Genomic DNA, 27,319 nt, shown 5'->3' with positions numbered 1-27,319 from the left:
CCTTTCCAATGAGGAAACGTCAGCTCAGTGCGCTGAGGGAACCAGTCAAATTTGTTGATTAAAAACTATGTGGTGGCCGGGCACGGTGGCTCAAGCCTGTAATCCCAGCACTTTGGGAGGTCGAGGCGGGTGGATCACGAGGTCAAGAGATTGAGACCATCCTGGTCAACATGGTGAAACCCCGTCTCTACTAAAAATACAAAAAAAAAAGTAGCTGGGCATGGTGGCACATGCCTGTAATCCCAGCTACTCAGGAGGCTGAGGCAGGAGAATTGCCTGAACCCAAGAGGCGGAGTTTGCGGTGAGCCGAGATCGTGCCATTGCACTCCAGCCTGGGTAACAAGAGCGAAACTCCGTCTCAAAAAACAAACAAACAAACAAACAAAAACTATGTGGTAACTCTGAGTGCTGTGCTCCAAATATTCCAGTTCTCCCTTTTTCTGAGCACTTGTAAGGATCGTACTTCCTGGCCTTGCGGTGGTTAGGTGGCACGCATGACGAGGATAGCAGGATACTAAGTTGTGAGCAGAAAGGATGTGTGCATCTTTTTTTTTTTTTTTTTTTTTTTTGAGATGTAGCCTTGCTCTGTTGCCCAAGCTGAAGCATAGTGGCACAATCTCTGCTCACTGCAACCTCTACCTCCTGGGTTCAAGTGACTCTTCTGCCTCAGCCTCCTGAGTAGCTGAAAGTACAGGCACCCACCACTACACCTGGCTAATTACTGTATTTTTAGTAGAGATGGGGTTTCATCATGTTGGCCAGGCTGGTCTTGAACTCCTGACCTCAAGTAATCCACCCACCTCAGCTTCCTGAAGTACTGGGATCAGAGCTGGGGCTGACCTCTGTGGGCAGAGTTTGCTCTTGTAAGCCACAGAGATTTGGGGATCATGTGTTACCACAGCAATAACCTAGCCTGTCCTAACATCATTCAAATGCCAGCTCTGCCAATTCTTAGCTACATGCCTTGGACAAGTCAGTCAACCTCTCTGAAACTTGGGAGGATAGATGCATGTCACCAACCACAGAGTTTTGGGGAGGACTTACGGAAGTGATCTGATTAAGATTCTTTTTTTTTGAGATGGAGTCTTGTTCTGCCACCCAGGCTAGAGTGCAGTGGGCTTGCTCTCAGCTCACTGCAACCTCCACCTCCCGGGTTCAAGCAATTTTCCTGTCTCAGTCTTCTGAGTAGCTGGAATTACAGGTGCCCACCACATGCCCAGCTGATTTTTATATTTTTAGTAAAGACAAAACATATTTTCACCATGTTGGCCAGCCTTGTCTCAAACTTCTGACCTCAAGTGATCCACCCACCCTCAGTCTCTTAAAATGCTGGGATTACAGGTGTGAGCCACCCTGCTGGCCTAGCCCAGTCCCATTTCTGATACCTCTCCCTTCCCTGCTTCCCTTCCCATTTACATCTCTTCAGCCTGGACAGAGCGGTATATGGGATCCTCAAGATTCTAACCCAAGGCAATGTATGCATCTTCTCACCTGGGGCGGGGGCCTCCTCCCCAGCAGGGTATAATGCTAGGTTGGAATGATAACCCCTCACCTTTGCAGCTTCTACCCCACAGGAGCTCAGGTAATGGAGCTGCCTCCACAGCTCCATGGGGTTGGAAGGGCATGGGCTCTTATCTTAGTCTTATCACTTTGCTTTTCAGAAGAAGCTACTGAAGCTGCTTGATGTTCAAGCAAAAAGCCTGACGCTACATTCTGCTCTTTCACTCACTTATTGTGTGGTGGTAAGCAGGTTTCTTAACCTGTCTGAGCCTCAGTTTCTGTACCTATAAATGCAACATATCATGAAAGATGGTCATGTGGGCTAAATTAGCTTCACCATGGAAAGCCCTCATCCAATGTGTGATACATACACATGCACCATCTCAGTAGCTATCAGTAATCATTATCATTGTCTTTAGTGTTATCTTGGCTATATTGCTATTCTCTCCCAGCCTTGTCTGCAAAATGAGAGCTTTGCATGAGGTGGTCTAGATTCTCTTCCAGCTTTGAGTTACTGCCTCAGACACACTTACACACATTCTCTCTGCTGCCCACGAGGCAGAGCAGGGAACCCCAGGCCAATAAAGCCTCAATGACAAGCCTGGGCTCTGCCTAGTTTCCTCTGTGTCAAGCTCAGGATGGCAGGGAGAGGGATGTGGTGGCTCAAGCACAAGGGGCTAGGGTATGACGGGAGGACAGGCTGCGTGGCAGAAGAGTCAACAGGCTCGGGGGACATAAGCACCTGGAGTGCAGCCCCAGAGCCATCTCCTATAGCCTTGGAAGCAACGCCCCATAAAACCTAATGGGTATTTGAAATATCACCAGGAAGGGAAGATCAGGGAGATGAAGAGATCTTTCATCCCTCCCAGGGACCGGGGCTGAGACATAGTGGCAGCAGGGAGAACAGGCCACTCAGCAACCTGGGACCAGAATGCAAAGACAGAGCATCCGGTCTCTAAGGGTGCTGCCTCCCTCCAGCACTGGCAGCTGTGGGAGGCAGGAGGAGAAGGAGCAGTGGCAGCAGCACAGCCTGGGATTCTTCCTCCCTCACTCTCCACCACCAGGGCTCTGGTAGGAGATGGCGGCCAGGCGCTTCCCTCACTGCTGGCTGCCTTCCGAGGAAACTGACATGATGCTCCTTCAGCCAGAACTCTCTTGACCTCTGCCCTGTGCCAGTCTTTGTGCTAGAAGCTGGAGAAACAGAAGGAAGACAACCACATGGTCCCTCCACTCTCAGGCCTACCTCCACGTGATGTCCTGATGTTTCATGCTCAGGGGAAAGGGGAGTATTTGGATGAACAAAAGGGCTGTATCTGTGGGAGGAGAGTCAGCTAAAGGACACTTCTCCCTCAGGATGGGAGACTCACACAACTAAGGGGCACTGGGCAGAGGGTCCCTCAAGGTACCATGCCCATGACTCAGCAGGTAGGAGAGCCCGGAGGCTGGCCCAGGGCAGCAAGTGGGTTCTGAGAAACCAGGGACCACCTGATCCCTGGTGCTGGCAGCCCAGCCTCGTTATCCAGAAAACAGCTCGTTCGCTGCAGGGGACGGGGGCTGTGGAAGAGGCCCTGTTTGCCCTTCATTCACTCTCTCCTTGGACCGCACACACAGAGCCATCTCTGCCATCTGCCTGCAGCCTATAATTCAGCCGCCCAGCTGCGCTGAGTGCTTGACTGCTCTGATTGTGAGGAGGGGAGATTACCAAGTGCAGTGCAGTGATTGGCAGGTGCCCCATGGGCCCAGCTGTCCTGGTAGCAGGGGTGGGCTGCATGTGACACTGGGCTGCCCCTGAACACCCAGCTCCTCAGGCCTCCCTTAGCACCCACTGTCACCCTTTACCTCCATCTCTCTTCAATCCCTGCTACTCCAAAGACAATGTTCACATCGGTCCCCCAAGAGAATGGCTGGAAATCAGATTCGGATTCAGGAGGTCTGGGAGGACCTGAAATTCTGCATTTCTTACAAGTCCCCAGATGATGCTGATGCTGCTGGTCCTGGACCCACACTCTGAGGAGCAAACCTGGTGAGTTTACAAAGCGCTTTCATATGTGATCTCCCTGGGCACTCATAACAGCCCTGTGGTAAGGTGGTGATGAAGAAGAATCTATCCTTCTCAATGCCTGAATGCAAGGAACTACGCTCAGCACTCAATACATCTTATCTTATTCCATTCTCTCAACACCTCAGCAAAACACCTCTTTCTAGGCCAGGCAAGGTAGCTCACACCTCCCAGCACTTTGGAAGGCCAAGGCTGGCAGATCACTTGAGGTCAGGAGTTCGAGACCAGGCTGTCCAACAGGATGAAACTCCGTCTCTGCCAAAAATGCAAAAATTAGCGGGTGTGGTGGTGGGCACCTGTAATCTCAGCTACTCAGGAGGCTGAGATAGGAGAATCACTTGAACCTAGGAGGTGGAGGTTGCAGTGAGCTGAGATCTCACCACTGTACTCCAGCCTGGGCAACAGAGTGAGACTCTGTCTCAAACAAACAAAAGCCACCTCTTTCTAGAATTTCCAGATGGAAAAGAACCAAAGTTCTAAGATAGTGAAGTAACTTGACCAGAGTCACAAACCTATTGAGTGGTGGGGCTGGAAATGAAATTCATTTATTTTAACATGAGCCCCTCCATCTCATAGATAAAGTTAGCAAATATCAGAGGCTTTTAAGAAGTAAAGGTTGGCAGGGTGCGACGGCTCATGACTGAAATTTCAGCACTCAACTGGGTGGATCACTTGAGTCAAGACTAACCTAGGCAACATAGTGAGATCCCCATCTTATAAAAAATACAAAAATCAAGGACGGGCATGGTGGCTCACGCCTGTAATCCCAGCACTTTGGGAGGCTGAGGCAGGTGGATCACCTGATACCAGGAGTTTGAGACCAGCCTGACCAACACAGAGAAACCCTATTTCTACTAAAAATACAAAAAATTAACCAGGCATGGTGATGGGCACCTGTAATCCCAGCTACTCCAGAGGCTGCAGCAGGAGAATCACTTGAACCCGGGAGGTGGAGGTTGCAGTGAGCCAAGATTGCACCATTGCACTCCAGCCTGGGCAACAAAAGCGAAGCACTGTCTCCAAAATAATAATAATAATAATACAAAAATTCGCTGGGCATGGTGTTTCGTGCCTGTATTTCCAGTTATTTGGAAGACTGAGGTGGGAAGATCACTTGAGCCCAGAAGGTTGAGGCTGCAGTGAGCCGAGATTGTGCCACTGCACTCCAGCCTGGGTGACAGAGTGAGACCCTGTCTCTATTTAAAAGAAGGGTCGGCCAGGCGCAGTGGCTCACGCCTGTAATCCCAGCACTTTGGGAGGCAGAGGTGGGTGGATCATGAGGTCGAGATCGAGACCATCCTGGACAACATGGTGAAACCCCATCTCTACTAAAACTACAAAAAATTAGCTGGGCATGGTGGCATGTGCCTGTAATCCCAGCTACTCAGGAGGCTGAGGCAGGAGAATTGCCTGAACCCAGGAGGCGGAGGTTGCGGTGAGCCGAGATCGCGCCATTGCACTCCAGCCTGGGTAACAAGAGCAAAACTCCGTCTCAAAAAAAAAAAAAAAAAAAAAAGAAGAAGGGTCAAGAGAGCACGTCTAGAGTCAGAGTGCACCTGTCCAAGAGCAGGGAGTCTGAACCCGGGATGCTTAGATTTGAATCCTAGTTTGGTCACTTTCTAGCTCAGTGATCTTAAGCAACTTACCTAATCTCTCTGTGCCTCAGGGTTTTGTTTTTTTTTTTCCAACTGTGAAATGGGAATGATAATACTAAGGTTATTGTGAGGATTATATATATTATGAGATTTCATTATATTTACCCTCATATTTATAATTTTCGTAAAGCCCTAGTATTATCCCTAATCCTAGCTATCTATCTACCTACCTACCTATGTACCTACTGAGAGAAAAAGATTCTAATGGTCTAGAATACAGCCATCCAAAGCACACAGCATGCTGCTTGGCACATGGCAAGCTCTGATTCTCCCTTGCCTGATGTCACCTGTGGCTGACAGCACTAATTCATTCCAACATGCTTTCCCACAGAGCGCACTAGTGGCCCAAAAGTCTGTCTCCAGACAATACTCCAGGCAGCTTCTGCCAAACCATCAGGTTTGCACTCAGATGAAATCCATGTCAGCTCTAAGTAACTGTGCTGTAATGGAACTCAAATGCATGTTTCTGGCCCCCAAACCTATACTCTTTTTATTACATCACTTCTGTTGGATTAAAAGCTTCTTCAAGGCCAGAAACTCTGAGTGTCCTATTTATGGTGCTATTCTGGCACCTGGCAAGGTCCCTGGCACAGAGATGATGCTCAAGTTACTACTACCAAATGAGTGGATGAGTGGACTAATGCATGAATGAACATGTCTTGCCCAGATACTGCTTTCCTCACATCTTTTTCCTACATGCTTGCCACAATATCCAACAGTGTCACCTGGAGAGCCAGTCCTTTGAGTTCCGCTGTCCATTTCCACTAAACTACCCAAAACCAGAAGAAAAGGATACGTCCTGACTGGAATCTCTGAGGTGCAGTATTAGCCATGTCTTTTATTTTGTATATTCTGATGCTTTGACATCTGGGGCCTTGCTGACCCTGGAGAGACTGCCCCTCCCAGGGTTAGCCAGTTCCTAGAGACAGCAAACAACTCTCCTACAAGCACATTTTTCAAATACAAACCAATCCGGAGCCCACATCCCCAATAACCCTTTTAATCAGGTTCTCACACTCCAAGCCACTATCCACCTGCCTAAATCATCCCAGGGCTGGGTATCAGACAACTAGGGAGAGATGCCATACCCCAGAGTTCCCAGAAATTTCTCACACTAGCCCATCCTAAGCCTGCTTACCCTGCTTTACCTGCTCCTTACCGCAGAAACTATTAAGGCTCTTCTTCACAATGCCTCCCCACCCCCACCCCTGTAATCAACCTGGGCATTTTCTGGTGTGCATGCCCTGCTCCCATCGTGTTGTGAGGCTCATGCTCCCCTCGTGGGAACTGCGAATAATAAACCCTCTTTTCCAGCAATCGTCTCCTGATCTGTTGGCCTTGCCAATACCTCAAATTCTTCTATTAATATACTCTGTTTTAAAGCCAGGGCAGAGCAAAAGAGAATCCCCTTCCACAAAGCTTAAAATTTTATCTTTAATATGGAATCAGCCTAAATATCCATCAATAGATGAATGCATAAAGAAAATGTGGTACATAGACACAATGAAATATTACTCAGCTATAAAAAGGAATTAAATTCTGTCATTTGCAGCAGGGATGGAACTGGGGGTCGTTCTGTTAAGTGAAATAAGCCAGGCACAGAAAGACAAACATTGCATGTTCCCATTTATATGTGGAAGCTGAAAACAAAACAAAACAATTGAACTCAGAGAGATGGAGGGCAGAATGATGGTTGTTTCCTTTTTTTTTTTGAAGCAGAGTCTTGCTCGGACACCAGATGCCAGACTGGAGTGCAGTGGAGCGATCTTGGCTCACTGCACATGGCTTTCTTTTTATACCCCCCTTCTCCACCACCTGGGAAAGGTAGTGGGAAGGAGGAGGGATAAAAAGGAAATGGTTAATGGGTACACAAGTCCAGTTAGATAGAAGCAATGAGATCTAGTGACTGGTAGCACAATAGGAGAACTACAGTTAACAATAATTTATTGTACATTTCAAAATAACCAAAGAGTAAGGCCAGGTGCAGTGGCTCATGCTTGTAATCCCAGCACTTTGGGAGGCCAAGGTGAGTAGATCGCTTGAAGTCAGGAGTTTGAGACCAGCCTGGCCAATGTGGTGAAACCCTGTCTCTACTAAAAAATACAAAAATTAGCCGGGCCTGGTGGTACATGCCTATAATATCAGCTACTTGTGAGGCTGAGGCAGGAGAATCTCTTGAACCTAGGAGGCAGAGCTTGCAGTGATCTGAGATTGCACCACTGCACTCCAGCCTGGGTGAAAGGGCGAGACTCCATCTCAAAACAAACAAACAAAAAATAACTGAAGAGTGGAGTTGGATGTTCCTAATACAAAGAAATGATGAATACTTGAGGTGATGGATATTTCAGTTACCCTGATTTGATCATTACACATTGTATACTTGTATCAAAATATCACACTTACCCTACACATATGTTCAACTATTGTGTACCCATGATAATTAAAAAATAAAATATTTTTAAAAATAAAGTTGTATCTTTAATGTTCTATTCTAAATGTTTGTTTCCTCACCAAAATATATCGGTACCTATCTTCACAGGAAAGTAAATAATTCTCCTAACAACATACTGTTGAGTAAAACCAATGCTTTAGAAGAGAAATCATGTTCATTCTGGGGCTTTGACTATACCTGGCACAGTGCTGAGCCATGCTAGGGATAAATGTACCCAGGTTGGAAATTTGGCATGAACTCGTTTTATCAATTTGTATTTCAGAACAGATTAATTTTAAATGACTGTATTTAAAAGGCATTGGCACAGTGGAAGGGTTTAGATCTCATTTGTGCTTGGTGTCCGGGAAGGAGATTTGGGAAGAGCACAATAGTGAGATGTTCTTTGGGCAGTGTGCCGACATAGGTCCCTGGGTAGATATGGGTGGGAAAGAGGAAGGAATGAAAGGAAACTTCAGCTATTGCACAACTTGGGCAAGTGCAGTCCCGCATGCAAAGGGGGCAGGTGGTGGGAACAAACCGCAGGAGAATGGGGCTGAGGTAGAGAAGGAGGCTAGTGTAAGGAAGAGCTGCAAGCCTAGACTGGGCCGGGAGGCGGAGAGAGAAAGAACTGCCGGCAGCACCTGATTTCCCTTGCCCTCAGCCTGGCGCTCTCCAAAGAGGATAAGCAGGGTGACCAGAAGCTGGCTGTCCATGTGAGCCTGCATCACCAGTGACACTGAGGAGGGATGACCATCCCGCTGGACTGACTTATGCCCCAGGCCGGCAGAGCCCAGCACAGGCTGCGGGAGAGGTAGAGAGGGTGAGGTAAAGGGGAAAAAAGGGCTCCCTCCCACTCAGATCGGGAGTCTGTTGCCTGACGCAGAGGCTGCCCACGGCCCAGCAGTGCCTTCCACCCCTGCAGAAAACCTTGCTGCAATTCCTTCTTTATGGCCTCTGCCAAATGAAGCACAAACTTAACTACATCACCTCCCCGACAGGACGGGGAGGGGGCTCGGGCAGCGTGCTGGGCTTCTTCAGCCCCCTAATCTAATCACTGGTGTGGGTCATTTCAATTACGGACACCAGAGTGTGGTGGGGGGCGTGGCTGCTCGTAAAAGCCTCCATGCTGTTGCTCAGCTAATTATGAAGCTCTTACTGTCTCCGCAGGTAAATAACTCAGGACTGAGCAGTTCCGGCTGCTGAGATGGAGTCTGAGCCAGGGAACAGGACAAGGTAGGCTAAGCTCAACAGGGCAATGGCCGAGGTGGAGCCCAGAGTCACAGATGGGCTTACAGGGAAGAAACTCAGCATTTCTGGAGGGCTCTCTGCCCTGAGGAGACAATCCACCATGCAGGAATTGGTGGAGTAACTCGTTGCCTTAAAACCCAAGGTCTGAAGTTTTCTAGAAGCCTCAGAGCTACAGGGCAGGATAAAGCTTAGACTCCACCCACTTCTACTAACCTTCCCATAAAATCTCTGAGAAGTAAGAGCATCTGGAGAATGAATTCTAGCAAGGGTGGGGTTCACTCTGGCTCCCCTCATGGCCTATCCAGGCTGGAAAGGAAGACCACAGGAGACGCACAGTGGTTTAAAAGGTGAAAAGCTCAGCTTACTTTATCTTGGAGCTCCCGCTCTTCTAGGACAACCGCAGAAGGTGTAGCAGATATCTTGGGAGGAAAGGGAGACCCTCTGCCACCTGATTATTGGCAATATCCAAGGCTGCAGAGGCTCGGGGAGGTCATCAGAGCCCCATTCAGAAGTCATCTTATAATACAGTTGAGGTCAGGCATGGTGGCTCATGCCAGTAATCCTAGCACTTTGGGAGGCCAAGGTGGGTGGATCACCTCAGGTCAGGAGTTCGATACCAGCCTGGCCAACATGGTGAAACCTCATCTCTACTAAAAATACAAAAAATAGCTAGGTATGGTGGCGAATGTCTGTAGTTCCAGCTACTCAGGAGGCTGAGACACAAAAATCGCTTGAACTTAGGAGGTGGAGACTGCAGGGAGCCAAGATCACACCACTGCACTCCAGTCTGGGTGAAGCGACAGAGTGAATCTCTGTCTCAAAAAAAGAAAGAAAGAAAGAAAGAAATATAATTGAGACAGCCCAGTATAAAGGGGGAAGATCCCTGGAGAACCCCTGACCAGCCTGCACACTGTAAGAACAGGGTATAGCCATGGAACGTTCATGCCCTTTGCAGCGAGAAGGAGCCTAGCCTCTCTCTCCTGTTCTGGGGTGTGGTAACTGGGAATTCAATCTGTGAGGTGGGAAAACTGGCTAGCAGGTCTCTCCCTTTGTTGAGAGTCCCTGTTTCCATTTTTTTTTTCCTTTTCGTCCAATAAATTTCATTTTTCTTGTTCTTCAAAACCTCTGCAAGCCTAGTTTTTCATGGTGGTGTGACAAGGACCCTGTTTTTAGCTGAACTAAGGAGAAAGTTCTGCAACATCATGAACTGGGGCTGCCTGGCTAGCCTGGGACTGTGCTTAACTAAGTCTTTATTCTAGACATCAGTGAAGTCCCCAGAACTGGAGCTGTGATTTCTTGGTGAGTGCTGAAACCACCTTGGATTCTGGCAAAGAGCAGATGGTAGGCGCGTTCACAGCTGGGAGAATCCCATTTTTACTCTGTTCCTCAGTTTCCTTTCTCTATGAAACAGGAATCATGAAATGTATGAACATTTGGAGGGGCTGAGCTAAAGCTGCTCTGCAAATAAGGGCTGCTGGCACCCCATATTCCTCCCACAACAGAGGGACACTATTCCAGGAAGAGGTCTGTAGTACCATTTGTTCGTGATGTTGTTTAAGAAAAGAGTCAAACTCTGTAAAATATTGGAAGAGATGTATTCTGAGCAAAATATGAGAGACCATGGCCAGTGACCCAGCCCCCAGGAGACCTGGAGAACTCTTAAATGCATGCTCTGAATGAAGAGACACCCCAAACAGGCTTTGTGTGAGCAACATGGCTGTTTATTCACCCAGGTGCAGGCAGGCTGAGTCTGAAAAGAGAGTCAGCCCAGGGCGGTGGGATAGGAGTTGGTTTTGTAGGTTTGGGGTAGGCAGTGGAAAGTTACAGAAGTTACAGTTCAGGGTGGTTTTTGCAAGCTGGCAGGGGGTCATTGGGTCTGGAGTCATGAGGTTGACCAAGGTCAGTTACAAAGTCCAATTGCCTTATCAGTTGAGGAGAAAATAAGGAACAATAGGAGAATGTCACAGAGTTAATTAGGCACCACAAGGGTTGATCATTCTTTCCCTTTTCATGGTCTTCCAGTTACTTCAGACTTTCTAGTTTCAGGAACTCTCTGAAGTGTATGTGCAGTCACAGAAGTTACCATGCTGTCCATGGTGTGGTCAGTCAGTCTAAAACAACTTACAAGAACATGTCCCCAAGGTAGTCAGGGCACAGCTTGGTTTGTGCATTTCAGGGAGACATATGACATCAGTCAAATACATTTAAGATCTTTATTGGTTCCACCCAGAAAGGTGGGACTACTCAAAGCCAGTGGGACAGGGGGTTCCAGATCATAAGTAGATTTAGTTGTTTTCTGATTGTCAATGGTTTAAAAGAGTTATTATCAATACAAAGAAATGTCTGATAAGGGGTTGTGGAGACCAACGTTTCATCATGCAGATGAAGCTTCCCGGTAGCAGGCTTCAGAGAGAATAGATTGTAAATGTTTCTTATCAGACTTAAGATCCATGTTGATGTTTATGCTGATGCTGGTCAACATTTCCTGAATTCCAAAAGGGAGAGCATCATGAAGCATGTCTGATACCCCCTGTCAACATTGCCTGAACCAGTCTTTCAGGTTAACTTTGGGGTGTCCTCACTGAGAGGATGGAGTCCATTTGGATGGCTGGAGGGCCCTTAGAATTTTATTTTTGGTTTATGATGTCATTCCTTCAGAATGCAGACATGACTCTGGGGCTTTGAATGAGTTCTGGGTTGCAGTTGAGATTAAGGCCATTTGGCACTAGACACAGGAAGGGCACACTGGGACCAGCTTGGTGGCTAGGCTTCACTCTGAAAGGGCTGCTTCTTAGAGGCTGATGGAAAGAATCTGGGCAATGTCATCTTGAGAATGGAACAAAGGTGAGCTTCATGTGAGATGGAATGGGAAGTCCCTTTGGCGACCCCTGCTACACGATTTCTCTGTAAGGAGGCGTGTAATGGCTTCAGCCTTGCCCTTTGCATCCTATAATAGTGGTACCACTGGGGGAGAACCAGAGCCCATGACTGGATTCTGATAGAGGGAGCTGGAAATCAGATCCCACACCAAAAACTCAAGACTGAGTCCATCTGTTGATGGCAAGCAGGTCTTATCTTTGTTTTGTGATGTATTATTTACTTTTCAGAGCAATATTCAATACATTCTTTCATTTTGATCCTCATAACTCTGCTATAGCAGGTAAAATAAACATAATCTGCCCCAGTTTCAAATAAAGTTAAGTTGAGGTCTGAGAAGTTAGGCTCATGGAGTTCCCTTGGCTAGATAATGACAGAGCCAAGACCATAATCATCAGGAATCCTGACTCTTACACTGGTGCTTTCTCCAAGACATGGTTGGGAAGGAGAGAGACCCCGCAGTGATGAGTTCACTGCAGGCCTTTTCCTCCTTTGCTCCTCTGTTAACTGGAGGAGGAAGTACAGAAAGCCAGAATAGACATGGATGGGAAGCTAAGGGGCCGTCGGGACCGTGATGCCTAACTGAGCACATCAAAGCAGAGGAGGCCAGCAGTAGAAAGTAGGAAGTGAGGAAGGAAACAGGTGGAGGTTTGCATGGACACTTCCTGTTCACAAACTTCTTATGTTCCTCATTTCATTAACAGCAGCAGTGGAATTTCATGGACAATTGGTGCTGAGCACTAACTGGGAGGTAATGAGAGAGGGAGGATACAGGTAAAGGTTGTTTGAATTTAAATTCTTTTTCTTCGGGGGGATGGAGGGGGGCAGATTTTTTTAAAGGCAATTTTAGTGCTGGAAAAAGTTTCTTGCTAACAGCTTTTGGACTTTTATATCCTCTGCTGACAGCATTAGGACTGATGACTACCACACAGCCCACTGTGTTCTACCCATCGACCTTTAGATGATGGCACCAGATGAGGGAGAGGGGAATGCCCGGAGACTGGGGGTCTGACCTTGGATAGATTTTTGCCTCTCAGACTTGGGAAAACACACTAGATATGTGTCCACTATCAGCAGTGAGCTAGAATGAGTTTCCCGGCAATAGTTATTGCAGAATCACTATATGATATAACACTCTTCATGGACCTGGGCATAGATTAGGCATTAAACCAGAAGGAGAAAATAGGATAACTATTCTAGGAGTGTGTCGATGATATGGCAGACCACACACTCACACACACACACACACACACACACACACACACACACACGGGCATACAACATTCAAAGGGAGAAGGATATAAGGGGTAATGTAAGACTAAAAGATGGGGGGAGTCAGGGCGATCTGGTGAAAAGGCTGTGGGGAAGAAGGCTGTTTTGAGCAGGGCTCTAGGACAAAGTTGAAATACAGATTGGCGAAGCAGTAGAAGAATGTGTCAGCTAGAAGTAGAAGCTTAGATAGAAATAAACCCCTTCCTGAGGAGGATGGCAAATGAGTTGGCTTGGCTGGGTTGAAGACTCTGTGATAGAAAACAATGCAAGAGGCAAAAAAAAAAAAAAGTCAAATACAAAATGAAGGCTATTCTGCGAATGGGTTGAATTCTAATCTTAGGATTCAGGTTATGAGGCCACAGGTAGGCTAATCAACACGTATTTGGCTACTGGAGAGTATGAGCTTGAAGTTGATTAGTTACCCAAGCGCCAGGTGACCAGGCTCTCTTGTTCTGGATGGGTCTGTGGACATAGATGGGAAGCTAAGGGACCATCAGGACCATAATGGTTAATTTTGTGTGTCAACATAGCTAGACCATGGTACACAGATCTTTAGTCAAACTCTATATGTTCCTGGGAGGGTAATTTTTAGATGAGATTAACACTTAAATCAGTAGACTTTGAGTAGAGCAGATTACTGGCTATAGTGTGGGTGGGCCTCATCCAATCAGTTAAAGGCCTTATTAGAAAAAGACTTACCTTCCTGGAAGAAGAGGAAATTCTGCCACTTTTGGGCTCAAACTACAGCTCTTCTCCAGGCCTCCAGCCTGTCAGCCTACTCTGCAGATTCTGGCCTTGCTAAACCTCCAGAATCACATGAATGTTTACAGGTTGAAATGTGTCCCCTCTGTCTGCTGCCCACCACCCCAAAATTCATATGTTGACATCCTAACCCCCAGTACCTCAGAATATGACTGTGTTTGAACATAGTGCCTTGAAAAACTAATGAACATTTAAAGAGGTCACTAGGTTGGACCCTAAGCCAAATGACTGGTGCCCTTGTTAGAGGAGGAAATCTGGACGCAGAGATGAGCAGGCACAGAGGAAAGGTCATGTGAAAACAGCAAGAAGACAGCAGCCTGCAAGCCGAGGAGAGGGCTCAGAAAAAACCCACGTGTTGGCACTTTGATCTTCGGCTTCTTCCCACCTGGTGAGAAAATAAATCTCTCTTAAAGCCACTTAGTATGTAATATAGCTGACTAGTTCAGGGACAGTGGATTATAACTTCCTTGAACCAAAGGACAATGGGCTATGCCTGTCCTCCCACCCCATGCATTGCCTCTGGCATGTGAACCAAATGATGTGCTAGACTGTGCTTAGAAGCCTTTGGCATCGGGGTTCTCCGGTGGGGACACATTGCTGCTGAAGAGGATGGCAGCAGTGGACTTAGCTGGGAAGTGGTAACAAGAGCCTCAAAAGGTAAGGAATATGGCAAGAAGTTTACTATTTTTTTTTTATTATTATTATTTTTTGAGATGGAATCTGGCTCTGTTACCCAGGTTTGAGTGTAGTGGCACAATCTCAGCTCACTGCAACCTCCACCTCCCGGGTTCAAGCAATTCTCCTGCCTCAGCCTCCTGAGTAGCTGGGATTACAGGTGTGTGTCACCATGCCCAGCTAATTTTTGTATTTTTAGTAGAGACGGGGTTTCACTATGTTGGCCAGGCTGGTCTCAAACTCCTGACCTCAAATGATCCACCTGCCTTGGCCTCCCAAAGTGCTGGGATTACAGGCGTGAGCCCCTGCACCCTGCCATGGCAAGAGTTTTATGCTGTAATTGGTTAGCACCAGGTTGACCATGGGAATCAAATCAAGTGAATAATAATCTGTGCTGACTTATTTAGAATTCTCTGGTGTACCTAACATAATGCCTAGGACTTAATCAATACTCAGTAAAGGTTTTGTTGAATGAGTGACTGAATAAATGGCCAAGGCAGGGCTGGAAGATGGCACCATCTTACACTTTAAAAAAAACTGCTTAAGCATACATATATGCATGTGTGTGCCTAGACATTTTCTGAAAGAAATTACTAACGGTGGTTACTTTGGGTGAGTGGACTGGGATAAGAAGGGAGGTTTACTTTTTTACTGTATACCTCATACTGTTTATACATTTTCATCATGAATGCATTATTCTTGGGTCACATAGCAGACTATTAAATATATGAACCTGGACTCAATGGAGAGGCAATGAAGACAGATAGCTTTTTATTTTATTTTTTTGAGACAGCATCTTGCTCTGTTGCCCAGCCTGGAGTGCAGTGGTGCAATCATGGCTCACCGCAACCTTGAAGTCCTGGGCTCAAACAATCCTCCCACCTCAACCTCCCAAGTAGCTGAGACTACAGGCATGAGTAGAGACGGGGTCTCGCGATGTTGCCCAGGCTTATCTCAAACTACTAACTCAAGCAATCTCTATCCTCCTGCCGGGGCCTCCCAAAGCACTGGGACTATAGACAAGAGCCACCACACCCGACCCAGAAAGCTTTTTAAAGTTACTCCCCTCCTCTCCCTTAAGCGCCAGCACAACTGTTGAGATCAGAACACTTCAGTCTTCACACGCCGCCCCACAGTGCCCAGAGGGAGCACAGAGCAATGGTGTAGAGCCCCAGCATGAAAAGGTAGCTTCGGAAGAGCAGTTGGTCAAAGCGGCACAGGAGCGCCAGCCACTCTACCTCCTGTTGGTCTGTCTGCTCCTGAGTTTGGAGGTAGTTGCTGATAGATTGAATCTGGACCCAGACTTCCTTCAGGGTCCCTGACTGGGCCAGGTGCTCTCCGTAGAGTAAGGACTCTGCGTGATGGAAGAAAACACCCTGGGTGAGCCAGGGGCTACCAAGACCCACCTGGACTTTCTCATGAAGCTGATGGCCTCGTCCTTCAAGGAAAGTTGTGGGTGGAACTGAGCGGTGGGTTGGGTTTGGGGTGGGTACTCTCCCCACCCGATTAGGGGAAGCAAGGCTATACTGCAGGAAGCCTCGGAGAACACGTCAGAGCTATATTATATAACCAGGGTGTACGTGTGCTAGATCCGTTCAGGAGATTTTCTCCACTAGAGGTCAGCCCAAATGGACTCAGTAGGAGCGTTAGGGGCTGAGATGATTCTTATACTTGTTCACATTAAGCAACTAGAACCTAAGTTTACACAAGTTCCGTGTGTGTGTGTGTGTGTGTGTGTATGTGTGTGTGTGCATGTACAAGCCAGCACTTTACTATACTGAAATCAATGGCTCAGTCACTTTGGGTAATTGGTTGAAACCAATTTCAACCAATAAAAACAAACAAACAATTTGAGCACTGTGGCTCACATCTGTAATCCCAGCTCTGGGAGGCTGAGGTGGATGGATCACCTGAGGTCATGAGTTTGAGACCCGCTTGGCCAACATGGTGAAACCCCATCTCTATTAAAAATACAAAAATTAGCCAGACATGGTGGCACATGCCTGTAGTCCTGGCTACTTGGGAGGCTGAGGCAGGAGAGTAGCTTGAGCCTGAGAGGCAGAGGCTGCAGTGAGCTGAGATTGCGTCACTGCACCCAAGCCTGGGCAACAGAGCAAGACTCCATCAAAACAAAGAGCAACTGAGGGCCTGACCTTCAAGCCAAAATTAGGCTTTCAGCTGAGCACAGTGGCTCACACCTGCAATCTCAGCACTTTGGGAGGCTAAGGACAGAAGATCACCTGAGGTTAGGAGTTCGAGACTAGCCTGGGCAACACAGCGAAACCCCGTCTCAAAAAACCAAACCAAAACAAACCAAAAAACAACAAAATGAGACTTTCTAGAAAGCCAGCAGGAGACATCCTTCAGTCTCCAGAGAGAGCATATAAAATGCCGCACCCAAATGGGGGAGGGACAGGGGGGTGGGGAGGTGGGGAGAGACAGCATGAGGAGAAATGCAGCAAATCACACTGCCACGTGTGTACCTATGCAACAATCTTGCATGTTCTTCACATGTACCCCAAAACCTAAAATGCAATAAAAAAAAATCTAGGGCCCTTAGGAATTATGCTAAATTTACCCTGCTTTTGTTTTATAAATGGAAAAATAAAGCCTGAATAACAGGAAAAAAAAAAAGGCCGCACCCAGGCTAAGCAGCAGCTGTCTCAGAATTTTCACATAGGCCAACCTAATACCTAGTAAGTACATCACTATGGGAATGAATTTTGAAGGCAATCAAGTCAGACAAGGGAGAAACACAAGGCTCCTGACGCACCTGTTACGGCAGCACCCTGGGCCCTGGGTTCCACTCTAGGCCCGTCAGCATTGGTGTCCCCTCGGAGGCACGAGAAGGGCTGCTCCTGTCCACCACACCGCTCACCGTGGAGGAATCTGACCAACATGATGGACTTAGCTAAGCTAAGAACCAAGAAGGCCATGCAGACCGTGAAGAAGTACCCTGAGAGAAGCCAGAAGAGGCGCAGTTAGCCCCAAGTCTAAAATGCAGCATCAGATTTTTTTTCCTTCAGGGATGGGGTCTTGCTCTATTGCCCAGGCTGGAGTGCAGTGGCACAATTATGGCTCACTGCAGCCTTAACCTGTTGGACTAAAGTGATTCTCCCACCTCAGCCTCCTGAATATCTGGCACTACAGGCACACACCACCACACTAGGTTAAACTTTTTAATTTTTTTGTAGAGACAAGGCCTCACTATGTTGTCTTGAACCCTTGCATTCAAGCAATCCTCCCAGCTCAGCCTCCCAAAGTGTGATTACGTGTATGAGCCACTGTATCTGGCCCTCTCCCCGCCCCTCCCCTCCCCTCCCCTCTCCTTCCTTCTTTTTTTTGAGACAGGGTCTTGCTTCTTGCTCTGTCACCCAGGCTGGAGTGCACTGGTGGGATCATAGCTCACTGCAGACTCAAACTTTTAGGCTCAGGCAATGGTCCTGCCTTAGCTTCCCGAAAAGCTGAAATCAATGCCTCACTTTGGGTAATTGGTTGAAATTGGGGATAAAAACAAACAGACCGGGTGTGGTGGCTCACACCAATCCCAGCACTTTGGAAGGCCAAGGTGGGCCGATCGCCTGAGGTCAGGAGTTCCAGACCAGCCTGGCTAACATGGTAAAACCTTGTCTCTACTAAAATATAAAAATTAGCTGGGTGTGGTGGTGCACGCCTGTAATCCCAGCTACTCAGGAGGCTGAGGCAGGAGAATTGCTTGAGCCCATGGGGTGGAGGTTGCAGTGAGTGCACACTGAATGCCCTGTTGATTTTTTAAATTCTTAGCAGAGATAAGGTCTCACTATGTTGCCTAGGCCGGTGTTGGACTCCTGAGCTCAAGTGATTCTCCCGCCTCGGTCTCCCAAAGTGTTGATATTATAGGCGTGAGCCACTGCGCCTGGCCAGCATCAGATCTTTGACAGGGGTCATATAAGATGAGTGTCCAGTGACCCCGAGACTGCTTACCAATCAGAGGGGTGCTCCCTGCACTCCGTGGCACCTGGTTGGACATGTTGACCCTGAAGACAGTGTAGCCCACCAGCACACTGGTCTTGAACACAATCCTGGCTCGGCAGTTGAGTGGCAAGTAGAAGCTCCCCAGGTCCACCAGCATGAGAAAGATGCTGGGAATCAGCAGCTTCACGACGTAGGCGAGGGGGTGTCTGCGCATCAGCACCTGGCCAGGGACGAGCAAGCTGATGAAAAGGGAATCTAGGCCAGCAGACTCAGATGTGGCTAAATTCACAGCCAGGAGTGCTTTCTGAAGTCCCAACGTCTTTACAAAATGTGAAAAATTCTGTGTGATTTAGCTTAGAAATATGTTTGAGGTTACTTTGTGGTTTAGAAAAGAGAAAAAATCCTTTAAGTCTTACATAACGCTATTATTAATATTATTATTATTATTATTATTATTTTTGAGACAGAGTTTCACTCTTGTTACCCAGGCTGGAGTGCAATGGCGCGATCTCGGCTCATCGCAACCTCCGCCTCCTGGGTTCAGGCAATTCTCCTGCCTCAGCCTCCTGAGTCGCTCGGATTACAGGCATGTGCCACCATGCCCAGCTACTTTTTTGTATTTTTAGTAGAGACGGGGTTTCACCATATTGACCAGGATGGTCTCGATCTCTTGACCTTGTGATTCACCCGCCTTGGCCTCCCAAAGTGCTGGGATTACAGGCTTGAGACACCGCGCCCGGCCAATATTATTAATAATTATAATAAGCGGCAGCGGCTAGCGTTTACTTACCACCTGCTGTGTGCTAGGAACAGACACAGTGGTTCATAAACTTAACTTATTCAGTCTTCACAACTTTAAGGCTGGGTATCATTAACTTCATTTTACAAATGAGGAAACTGAGTTTCAAAGAGGTTGAATTCCTTGTTTAAACTCACACAGCTAGTGAGTGAGAAACTGTTTCAAAACTAAAATTTTCCTTCTGAAACCACTTACACAATATATTGTATTACTTGTGCGTTTGTGTGTGTGATGGAATTTCCCTCTTGTTGTCCAGGCTGGAGTGCAATGGCGCAATCTCAGCTCAACCTCCAACTCCCCGGTTCAAGCAATTCTCCCGCCTCAGCCTCTTGAGTACCTGGGACTATAGGCGCACACCATGATGCCTGGCTTTTTTGTATTTTTAGTAGAGATGGGGTTTCACCATGTTGACCAGGCTGGTCTTGAACTCTTTACTTCAGGTAATACACCTGCCTCAGCCTCCCAAAGTGCTGGGATTACAGGCTTGAGCCACCACACCTGGCCTATTGTATTACTTTTTGGTTTAATCTATCTCCTTAGCACCTGTGTGCCTATCATTCTCGGCAGGAAATATTGCAGTTAAATTGGGAAGTTTGAAGAGGGCTCAATAAAGAGACTGTTGGCAAGGTGTGAGCAGGCTATAGGGAAACCACAAGATGGAGGGCAGACCCCAGGGCTTCGGGGGAACTGGGTGAGCTATTATCACCCTTAGGCCTGAAGTAGCCAAGAGCTGGAGTGGTGACTAGACCCGAAAAGAAAGCTGTGCAGAGGCTACCAGATAAGACCTGTGGCTTCTCTTAGCCTGTCTGGTGTTGACTCCGCTGGGAGGGAAATGGAGAGCTAAGTACCCCCACTCGCCCTCCTCCTTCCTCCCATCTCCTGCCACTACTTTCCCAGCCCTCCCTCTCTCCCCACTGGCCAAACATGAGCAGGGGTCCCATCTTTGCAAGCCACAGCTCAGTCTCTAGGAACACAGATGCGGGGGTGAAGGAGTGGGTCTCAGTGGGGGCCGCCTGAAGCTGTCCTGCTGGCCTGCACTGTGCTGACCACACAGAGCTGCTGAGTGGCTCTTGTAGCTTGGAATTTGAGTCATAAAACTACTATTGTTGCCTTTTTTTTTTTTGAGATGGAGTCTTGCACTGTCACCCAGATTGGAGTGCAGTGGCATGATCTCCGCTTACTGCAACCTCCGCCTCCTGGGTTCAAGCAATTCTCCTGCCTCAGCATCTTGAGTAGCTGGGATTATAGGCCTACACCACCACACCTGGTAATTTTTTTGTATTTTTAGTAGAGACAGGGTTTCACTATGTTGGCCAGGCTGGTCTTGAACTCCCGACATCGTGATCCACTCACCTTGGCCTCCGAAAGTGCTGGGATTATAGTCGTGAGCCACTGCGCCCAGCCTTGTTGCCATTTTTTATACCTCACTTCTTTGAGATGATGATGGAAAGTGTCTTTAATAAGCACATACTCTATTCTCATCCTTCCTAAAGAGAAATGAGTGAATGGCAGGGCTGCTTCCCCACTATGGCCTAGACCAGGCATCCCCAAACTACGGCCCATGGGCCACATGCGGCCCCCTGAGGCCATTTATCCGGCCCCCCGCCGCACTTCAGGAAGGGGCACCTCTTTCATTGGTGGTCAGTGAGAGGAGCACAGTATGTGGCGGCCCTCCAACGGTCTGAGGGACAGTCAACTGGCCCCCTGTGTAAAAAGTTTGGGGACACCTGGCCTAGACTCTCATCTCTGGGGTAACGACAATCCCCCAAGGGGCCAAACTATCTTATAGTGGGTATTCAATAAATGTTTATTGAACAAATGAGTATTCCTGGGCCCTTTGCTGTTGGATTTGGACAAAAACAACATTTGAAATCTCCCATTTCTCTGATTCACCAAACAATGAACTCCTCACTACATGTCAGACAGTGTGCTGGACACTTTCACACATACGGCGTGATTTATTTAATCCTCACTGCAAACTTGGTAGGTAATAGCCTCCACTTTATAGATTTTCAGAAGGAAAGCTGAACCCCCTTAAGTAAGTAAGTTGAGTAAAGGACAGAACTGGGATGTGCCCCCACGTCTTCCAATTCCAAGCTCCTTCCCAGGACAGGGTAGCTACAAGTCTTGACCTCTGAGCTGAGCGCAGGGTTCTTCTTCTTCGTCCCCATCTCCCACTAGAGAAGAGTATCACAAAGAAATGAACCAGGGCAGAGATGAAGCGCAGAGGCCAGGGATGGAGCAGGAGGTGCTGGGGGAAGAGCTTGGCTGGGGGAGATGGAGCATCACCTTGCTGATGAGAGTGGGGGCTCTCCAGCTATTGGGGCTGGGAGCACATGCCAACTCCGTGGAGCTTGGCAGGCCAGAGTTGTTTGGCAGATTGTCGTCTGGCTGTTGCCATTCACATTAAACCATAATTGGCTGCAAAAACCTAAACCAGAGTGAAGCTCACTGCTTTGCAATAATTTGGTTAAAACACATTTCTAATACATTCCTTTCATCTCAATAATACCAAAAAAAAGAAAACACATTTCTACTAAAGCGCAGTCAACAAGAAAAGCAACAACAAAAATAACTGTCATCAGCCTGCCCCCTCTAGCTCCTGTCATCATGCAGTGACTGAGATGGCTGTGGGTGGGTGGGGACAGGAAAGAGGGAGTCAAGTGGCCAGAGTCCATGGGGGTTTTGTGTCATGGCCCACTCTGGGCTACTGGTGATCTGGCCTTGTGGGGTCAGGGTGAGGCCGTGACCATGCCTGCTGACTCTGGAGGATAGAAATGGGAATGCTCCCTAGAGACTTCATGGCAGATACTACACGAAGGGGAAGAAAAATATAAGCAAAGTATAAGAAGGCATGTTGGTTAAGCAGAAAGAGCCCAGACTCAAAATCAAGAAGACAGGATGGGTGCTGTGGCTCATGCCTGCAATCCCAGCACTTTGAGAGGCCGAGGCAGTAGATCACTTGAGGTCAGGTGTTTGAGACCAGCCTAACCAACATAGTCAAACCCCATCTCTACCAAAAATACAAAAATCAGCCAAGCGTGGTGGCACATGCCTGTAATCCCAGCTACTCAGGAGGCTGAGGTAGGAGAATTACTTGAACCAGGGAGGTGGAAGTTACAGTGAGCTGAAATCATGACACTGCACTGTAGCCTGGGCAACAGAATAAGACTCTGTCTCAAAAAAAAAAAAAATCAAGGGGTCAGAGCTCCAGAGCCCTTCAATTCCAGATGCCTGCACGTGCTAGATTAAGTCCTCCTGGGTGATAGAGTCAACCCCTCCATGCCTCAATTTCCTCCTTTTTCAAAAAGCAGTTTGCTTTTGCCTTGCTGAACGTCTTGGGTACCACTGAGATGAGCAGCTCTGCGCTCTAAAGAATGTCCCTATGTCAAGAACACCTATGTCAAGCTGAGATGTCCCTATGTCAAGCTGAGATGACACTTCTCTACCCAGAGGCTGATATGACAGCAAATCTAAGTCCGGGACAGAGCCGGACATGGGTGGTATGGTCCCTCAAGGTCCCTGATTTCCAAGAAAGCACAGCTTTATCAGACCACATGTTCCCTGAGAAATCAGCTGAGGAAGAGGTTTGGGAAGAACTGAGAGGTTAGGAGGTAGGCGGGCTTCGCGGATATGCAGCCTGTGCAGTCATACAGAGCCTGCTCTTGAAAGAACCCTGCACTTGGTTTAGTGCTCCACTGGTGCTATTTTGAAATTCTTAATACTGTTTGAATCAGGGGTCCTGCATTTTCATTTCTCACTAATCCCTGCATATTATGTAGCTGATCCTTTCAGAAAGATTGTCCTCACTGGATGTCAAACAGTAAATGAAGGCAGAGGGGAAGGACTTAGGGACAAGTGTGGACAATTAGCTTCTGCTGTAACATAAAACAAAGACATCTCTGGACTTTTTTGGCCTTATAGAATCATAAAACTAGATAGCCTCCTGAGTAGCTGGGATTACAGGTGCCTGCCACCATGTCCAGCTAATTTTTGTATTTTTAGTAGAGACAGGGTTTCTTGATGTTGGTCAGGCTGGTCTTGAACTCCTGCCTCGGCCTCGCAAAGTGCCAGGATTAAGGCATGAGCCACTGCGCCAGACCGGGACTAACTTCTCTGCAAACCCAGTGCAGCCTAAAGAAACTCTAATTTTATCACATAGTTTTCAGAAGTTTGTTGTTTATCTCATTGAATCAACAGAGCCTTTTATTCCTTTGTTCAATAAACATTAATTGAGCATGAAGAGGTTGTCTGGTATTATCCTAAATACTGAAGTTAGTACCATTAATAAGACAGTTCCCTGCCCTTACCCCTTCTTGTAGCATCAGGAACCAGATTCTGGTGATTGTTTCACAAGTCTGTTGGGGGAGAGAAATTTTGCCCCAGAATGGACCATAATCGGGGTCCATACCTGCTTCAGCTAATCTAAACAATGAGACTTGGGACTTTTCGAGTTTATATTTAGATGATATTTTGGACTTAGAGGTGACACTGGAATGATGCTGGATTAAACTTTGGGGGATGTTGGGATGAGGCTGGATGTATTTAACACATGGAGCAGAAGTGAATCTGGTGTGGCAGCCTCTACTAGGTTGAAGAGGGCCCCCAAGAATTCATCTCTTTCCTGGAATCTCAGAATGTGACCTTATTTGGAAATGAGATCATTGAAGATGTACTAGAGTAGGATGAGGTCACACTGGAGTAGGGTGGGCTCTTAGTCCAATGTGACTGGAATTATGATAAGAAGAGAAGAGACACACAAGGAGAGGGCTGCGTGAAGACGGAGGCAGAGATGGAAGTGATGCATCTACCAGCCAAGGAACACCAAGTGTTCCTGGCAACCAGCAGGGGCCAGAGGAGAGGCAAGGAGCAGATTCTCCCTCAGAATGTCCAGAAGGATTCAACCCTGCCCAAGTCTTGATTTCAGATATACAGTCTGCACAACCGCAAGAACATGCACTTCTGCCACCAGTTTTGAGCCACCCAGTTTGGGGCACCCTGTTAGGGTGGCCTTGTAACACCAATACACACGACTGGCCCGGTAATGCACTGTGGGCGAATGGTGAAGAACGGACTGGAACCTACCGCACTACCTTTAGTTGTGTGTCAGCATGGTATAGGATTCGGCATTTAGTTTCTGGAGTCAAGTTGCCTGGGTTCAAGTCCAGGCTTCACCAGTCACCTTGAAGCCTCTTGTTAGTTACTTAACTTCTCTGCACCTGAATGCATCTATTTGTAAAATTGCAGATGCTTGAAGCACCCATCTCCTGTGGATGTGACAGTTACAGGTACAAACTCTTAAAATGGTGCCTGGCATAGAGTAAGTGCTCGGGTTTGTGATTAGTGCTATTATGTCTCCCTGGGCAGAGTTTTGGGATCTGTGATAGCTGTCAGGAGCCTTCATTTATCCATCTTTATGTCCCAAGTGTTCACCATGGACCCTGGCACATGATAAGAACTCGAAAGATGTTCACCAAATTGTACCGGAGTCTGGTCATAATGCTACTTTTAATTCCAATGCAATGGGAGTGTGGAGTTAGCCCAAATAGGGGCTATCCTCTTAAGGTCAGTCTTTCTCAGGGCTGCCTCTCTGCAGATCATGCAAGAAGCAGTGACTCCTTCTTCTGCTGAGGAGAAGGTATGTCACCTGCTCAGGGAGATACTGCTCTCTGCAAAACTGCCCCTACCCACAGCCCATCATTTCTAATGGACTAAAGGAGCTGGTGCCTTTAAATTCCACAGAAAGGGAAGAAAAAGCACTTTAGTTTCAGTCCATGTTCCCCATTAGACACCCTTCAGGTGTTAGCAATATTATGCCACAATTTCATTATCCATTAAAGCCAGGTAATAATAAGTACACAAAGGTATTTGGAGCCTATTGATGTTAATGAAAGAGATGAATCTAATTCAGAATGTGTGTGTGGAGAGCTCCTTGGAGATGGAATAGGCCCCAAGGTTAGCCTCTAATTGCCTCCTTGATGGTAGACCCCACCAGTACTCAATTTTGCATGACCGTCTTTATGACATAGTTGGAATTTTGACGCCCAGACTCTGCTTCATACAGAAGCCGATTTTCCTCCTCTCCAAAGCCCCTCCCAGCATTCCCAACTCGGAAAGAACAGGAAAGTTGCTGCCATTTAGGCACCGGAGTCAGAGCTGCTTGCATCTGGACTATGGTTTGTGCTGGATTAGCAGGAAGTCAGTCTGTGATTTCCAAATCACTTGAGTGACCCAGAAAAAATATCTAGGACTCTAAATTCTCTCTGTCTCTCTCTCATATGATCTGCTGGCATTTAGAAGGATCTTGATCTTCTGTCAAGCTTATGAGCTGCATTCAATAACTATCTCAACAAAGTTACTCTACCTAATCTAGAAAGGAAAATTATGAGAGAAAAAGAGGCTAAATGGAGCACCTTTCTTTCCCAAATGTCCCTTTGTATTTTCTAGGACACCCTGTAGGCACCCCAATTCCTGCCTAAATGAACACTTTACTTGGTGTGAAGACATCCGTGGTTGGGCTTGGTTTAGTTTCCACAGCTGTCCACCCTTTTCCATCCAACACGAGTTTCTAAATTGTATTCCTGCCTCCTCCCACTTCTACCCTCATTCTTTAAAGAAAAAAAAAAACACTGCCATGCAGAATCAAAAGCTCACCCTGCTGTTTCTGGGAACCAGCACCTCCAATAATATATTGGAGGAAACCTCCCCTCCCATGGCTGCTGGACCGAGTCCCAGGTGGCACACAGACATCTTCGTAGGAAGAAGTGCCTATGTTCTGGGTCCCCTGTTGAATGTAGCCTGACTCCAAAGTATCCATGGTGTCCTCTGATAAACAATTCATGTCCCCAAGTCGGCAGCTATGATTGCACATTAGCTGAAACTCATGGGGCATCCGGAGGACTTGATTTAGTATAAATGGCAGCAGTGTACCTCAGGCCAAGGGCAATGATGAATTTAGAATAGATCATTGCTTCTCCTGCCTGCCCTACTTGTCCCCAACCTCCTGCTGGGCAGCCTGGACTGAGACGAAGCTGGCAATTAGATTAAGAGGAGTGGTCTTTTGCTATCAGGACCCTGGCAAGCCCAGTGTTGACATAGAATCAGGCTCTGAATTTCACCTCATTGGCCAAGGGCTGTTGAAGAAAACCCAGGTGCCTTGGTTGCTAAGTTCAGAGTGGGATGTCTGGTAAGGAGTAAGAGAATGCAATAAGCCTGGGCACCGTGCACAGAGCAGAAATGGGGAGTCATGGAGACTGAACGAGGTTGGGAAGCAGAGAACTGTGATCGTCCCCGAATCCACTTTTAGTCTTTCTAATCTAAAGCTACAGAATTGCTCCTGAATCTGACTTCCTGCCCCACCAAATATGACTCTACTCAGGATTCGCTCCCTACTGTGCTCCTGAGGACCAGGGCGGAAGCCAGCCTTGCTATAGATAACCCACGTTCACCCTCAGGGCAGAGGGACCCATGGAAACGTTCCAAGAGCATGAAATCAAATCACACCTGCCTCCAGCACACTTCCACTTCAACACGTACCCAGGGAGGAAGCATGGCAATGAGGAGAGCAGAGGAACTGGACCATGGTTCTGAGATCCAGGGATGCCTCCCTTCCATTAAACAACCTTTTATCTGCCTCTGTTCATCATAATTAAAATGGAGATAGTATACAGAAAACCTTCAGCTGCTATGAACGAATCAACATTTAGGATGAAGGAGGGTGACGTGTAACTACAAATAATAGCTGCTCTATGGAGAGAGACAGTGTGTGTGTGCGTGTGCACATGTGTGCTTGTGCACACAAGCACACACCCTTGTTTACCTGCCCATCTCTCGCCCGTGTTTGTCTTCTTCGTGCAGTGTAGGTAATGGTGTGTGCAGTGTTCTCAGGAGCGCCTGGTAGGTGACTGTGTTCCACCTTGCATGTGCTACTCCTTCACATTTCCCTTTAATGCTCTCCATTATTCGGGCTGCATTAATAATGTTTGCGGGCTGATATCTTTAAAATTAATGAGGTGTTTACTCCTAGCCAAGAAACTCATTGAAGTTTAAAAAAAAAAAAAAAAAACTTGCTTGCTTTCCTTCCCTTT

The 27,319-nt window shown here is 47.4% G+C and overlaps 1 protein-coding gene across 1 annotated transcript in view; it reads right to left on the bottom strand.

Annotated features, from left to right (window-relative positions):
- Positions 1–15,224: 15,224 nt before the first annotated feature.
- Positions 15,225–27,319, bottom strand: part of HTR3B (5-hydroxytryptamine receptor 3B) — a 34,134-nt gene continuing 22,039 nt past the window's right edge. Inside the window, exons 7-9 of the mRNA XM_003923689.3 lie at positions 18,443–18,653; positions 17,253–17,435; positions 15,225–15,833 (exon numbers count right to left, since the gene is read on the bottom strand). Coding sequence (XP_003923738.1) covers positions 15,598–15,833; positions 17,253–17,435; positions 18,443–18,653 — 630 coding nt within the window. The 3' untranslated portion in view covers positions 15,225–15,597. The remainder of the gene's footprint in view (positions 15,834–17,252; positions 17,436–18,442; positions 18,654–27,319) is intronic.

Source organism: Saimiri boliviensis, chromosome 6 (assembly GCF_048565385.1).
Source record: "Saimiri boliviensis isolate mSaiBol1 chromosome 6, mSaiBol1.pri, whole genome shotgun sequence".
NCBI lineage: Eukaryota > Metazoa > Chordata > Mammalia > Primates > Cebidae > Saimiri > Saimiri boliviensis.
The sequence above is the reverse complement of the archived record's forward strand: the minus strand, read 5'-3'. Positions and strand labels throughout refer to the sequence as shown.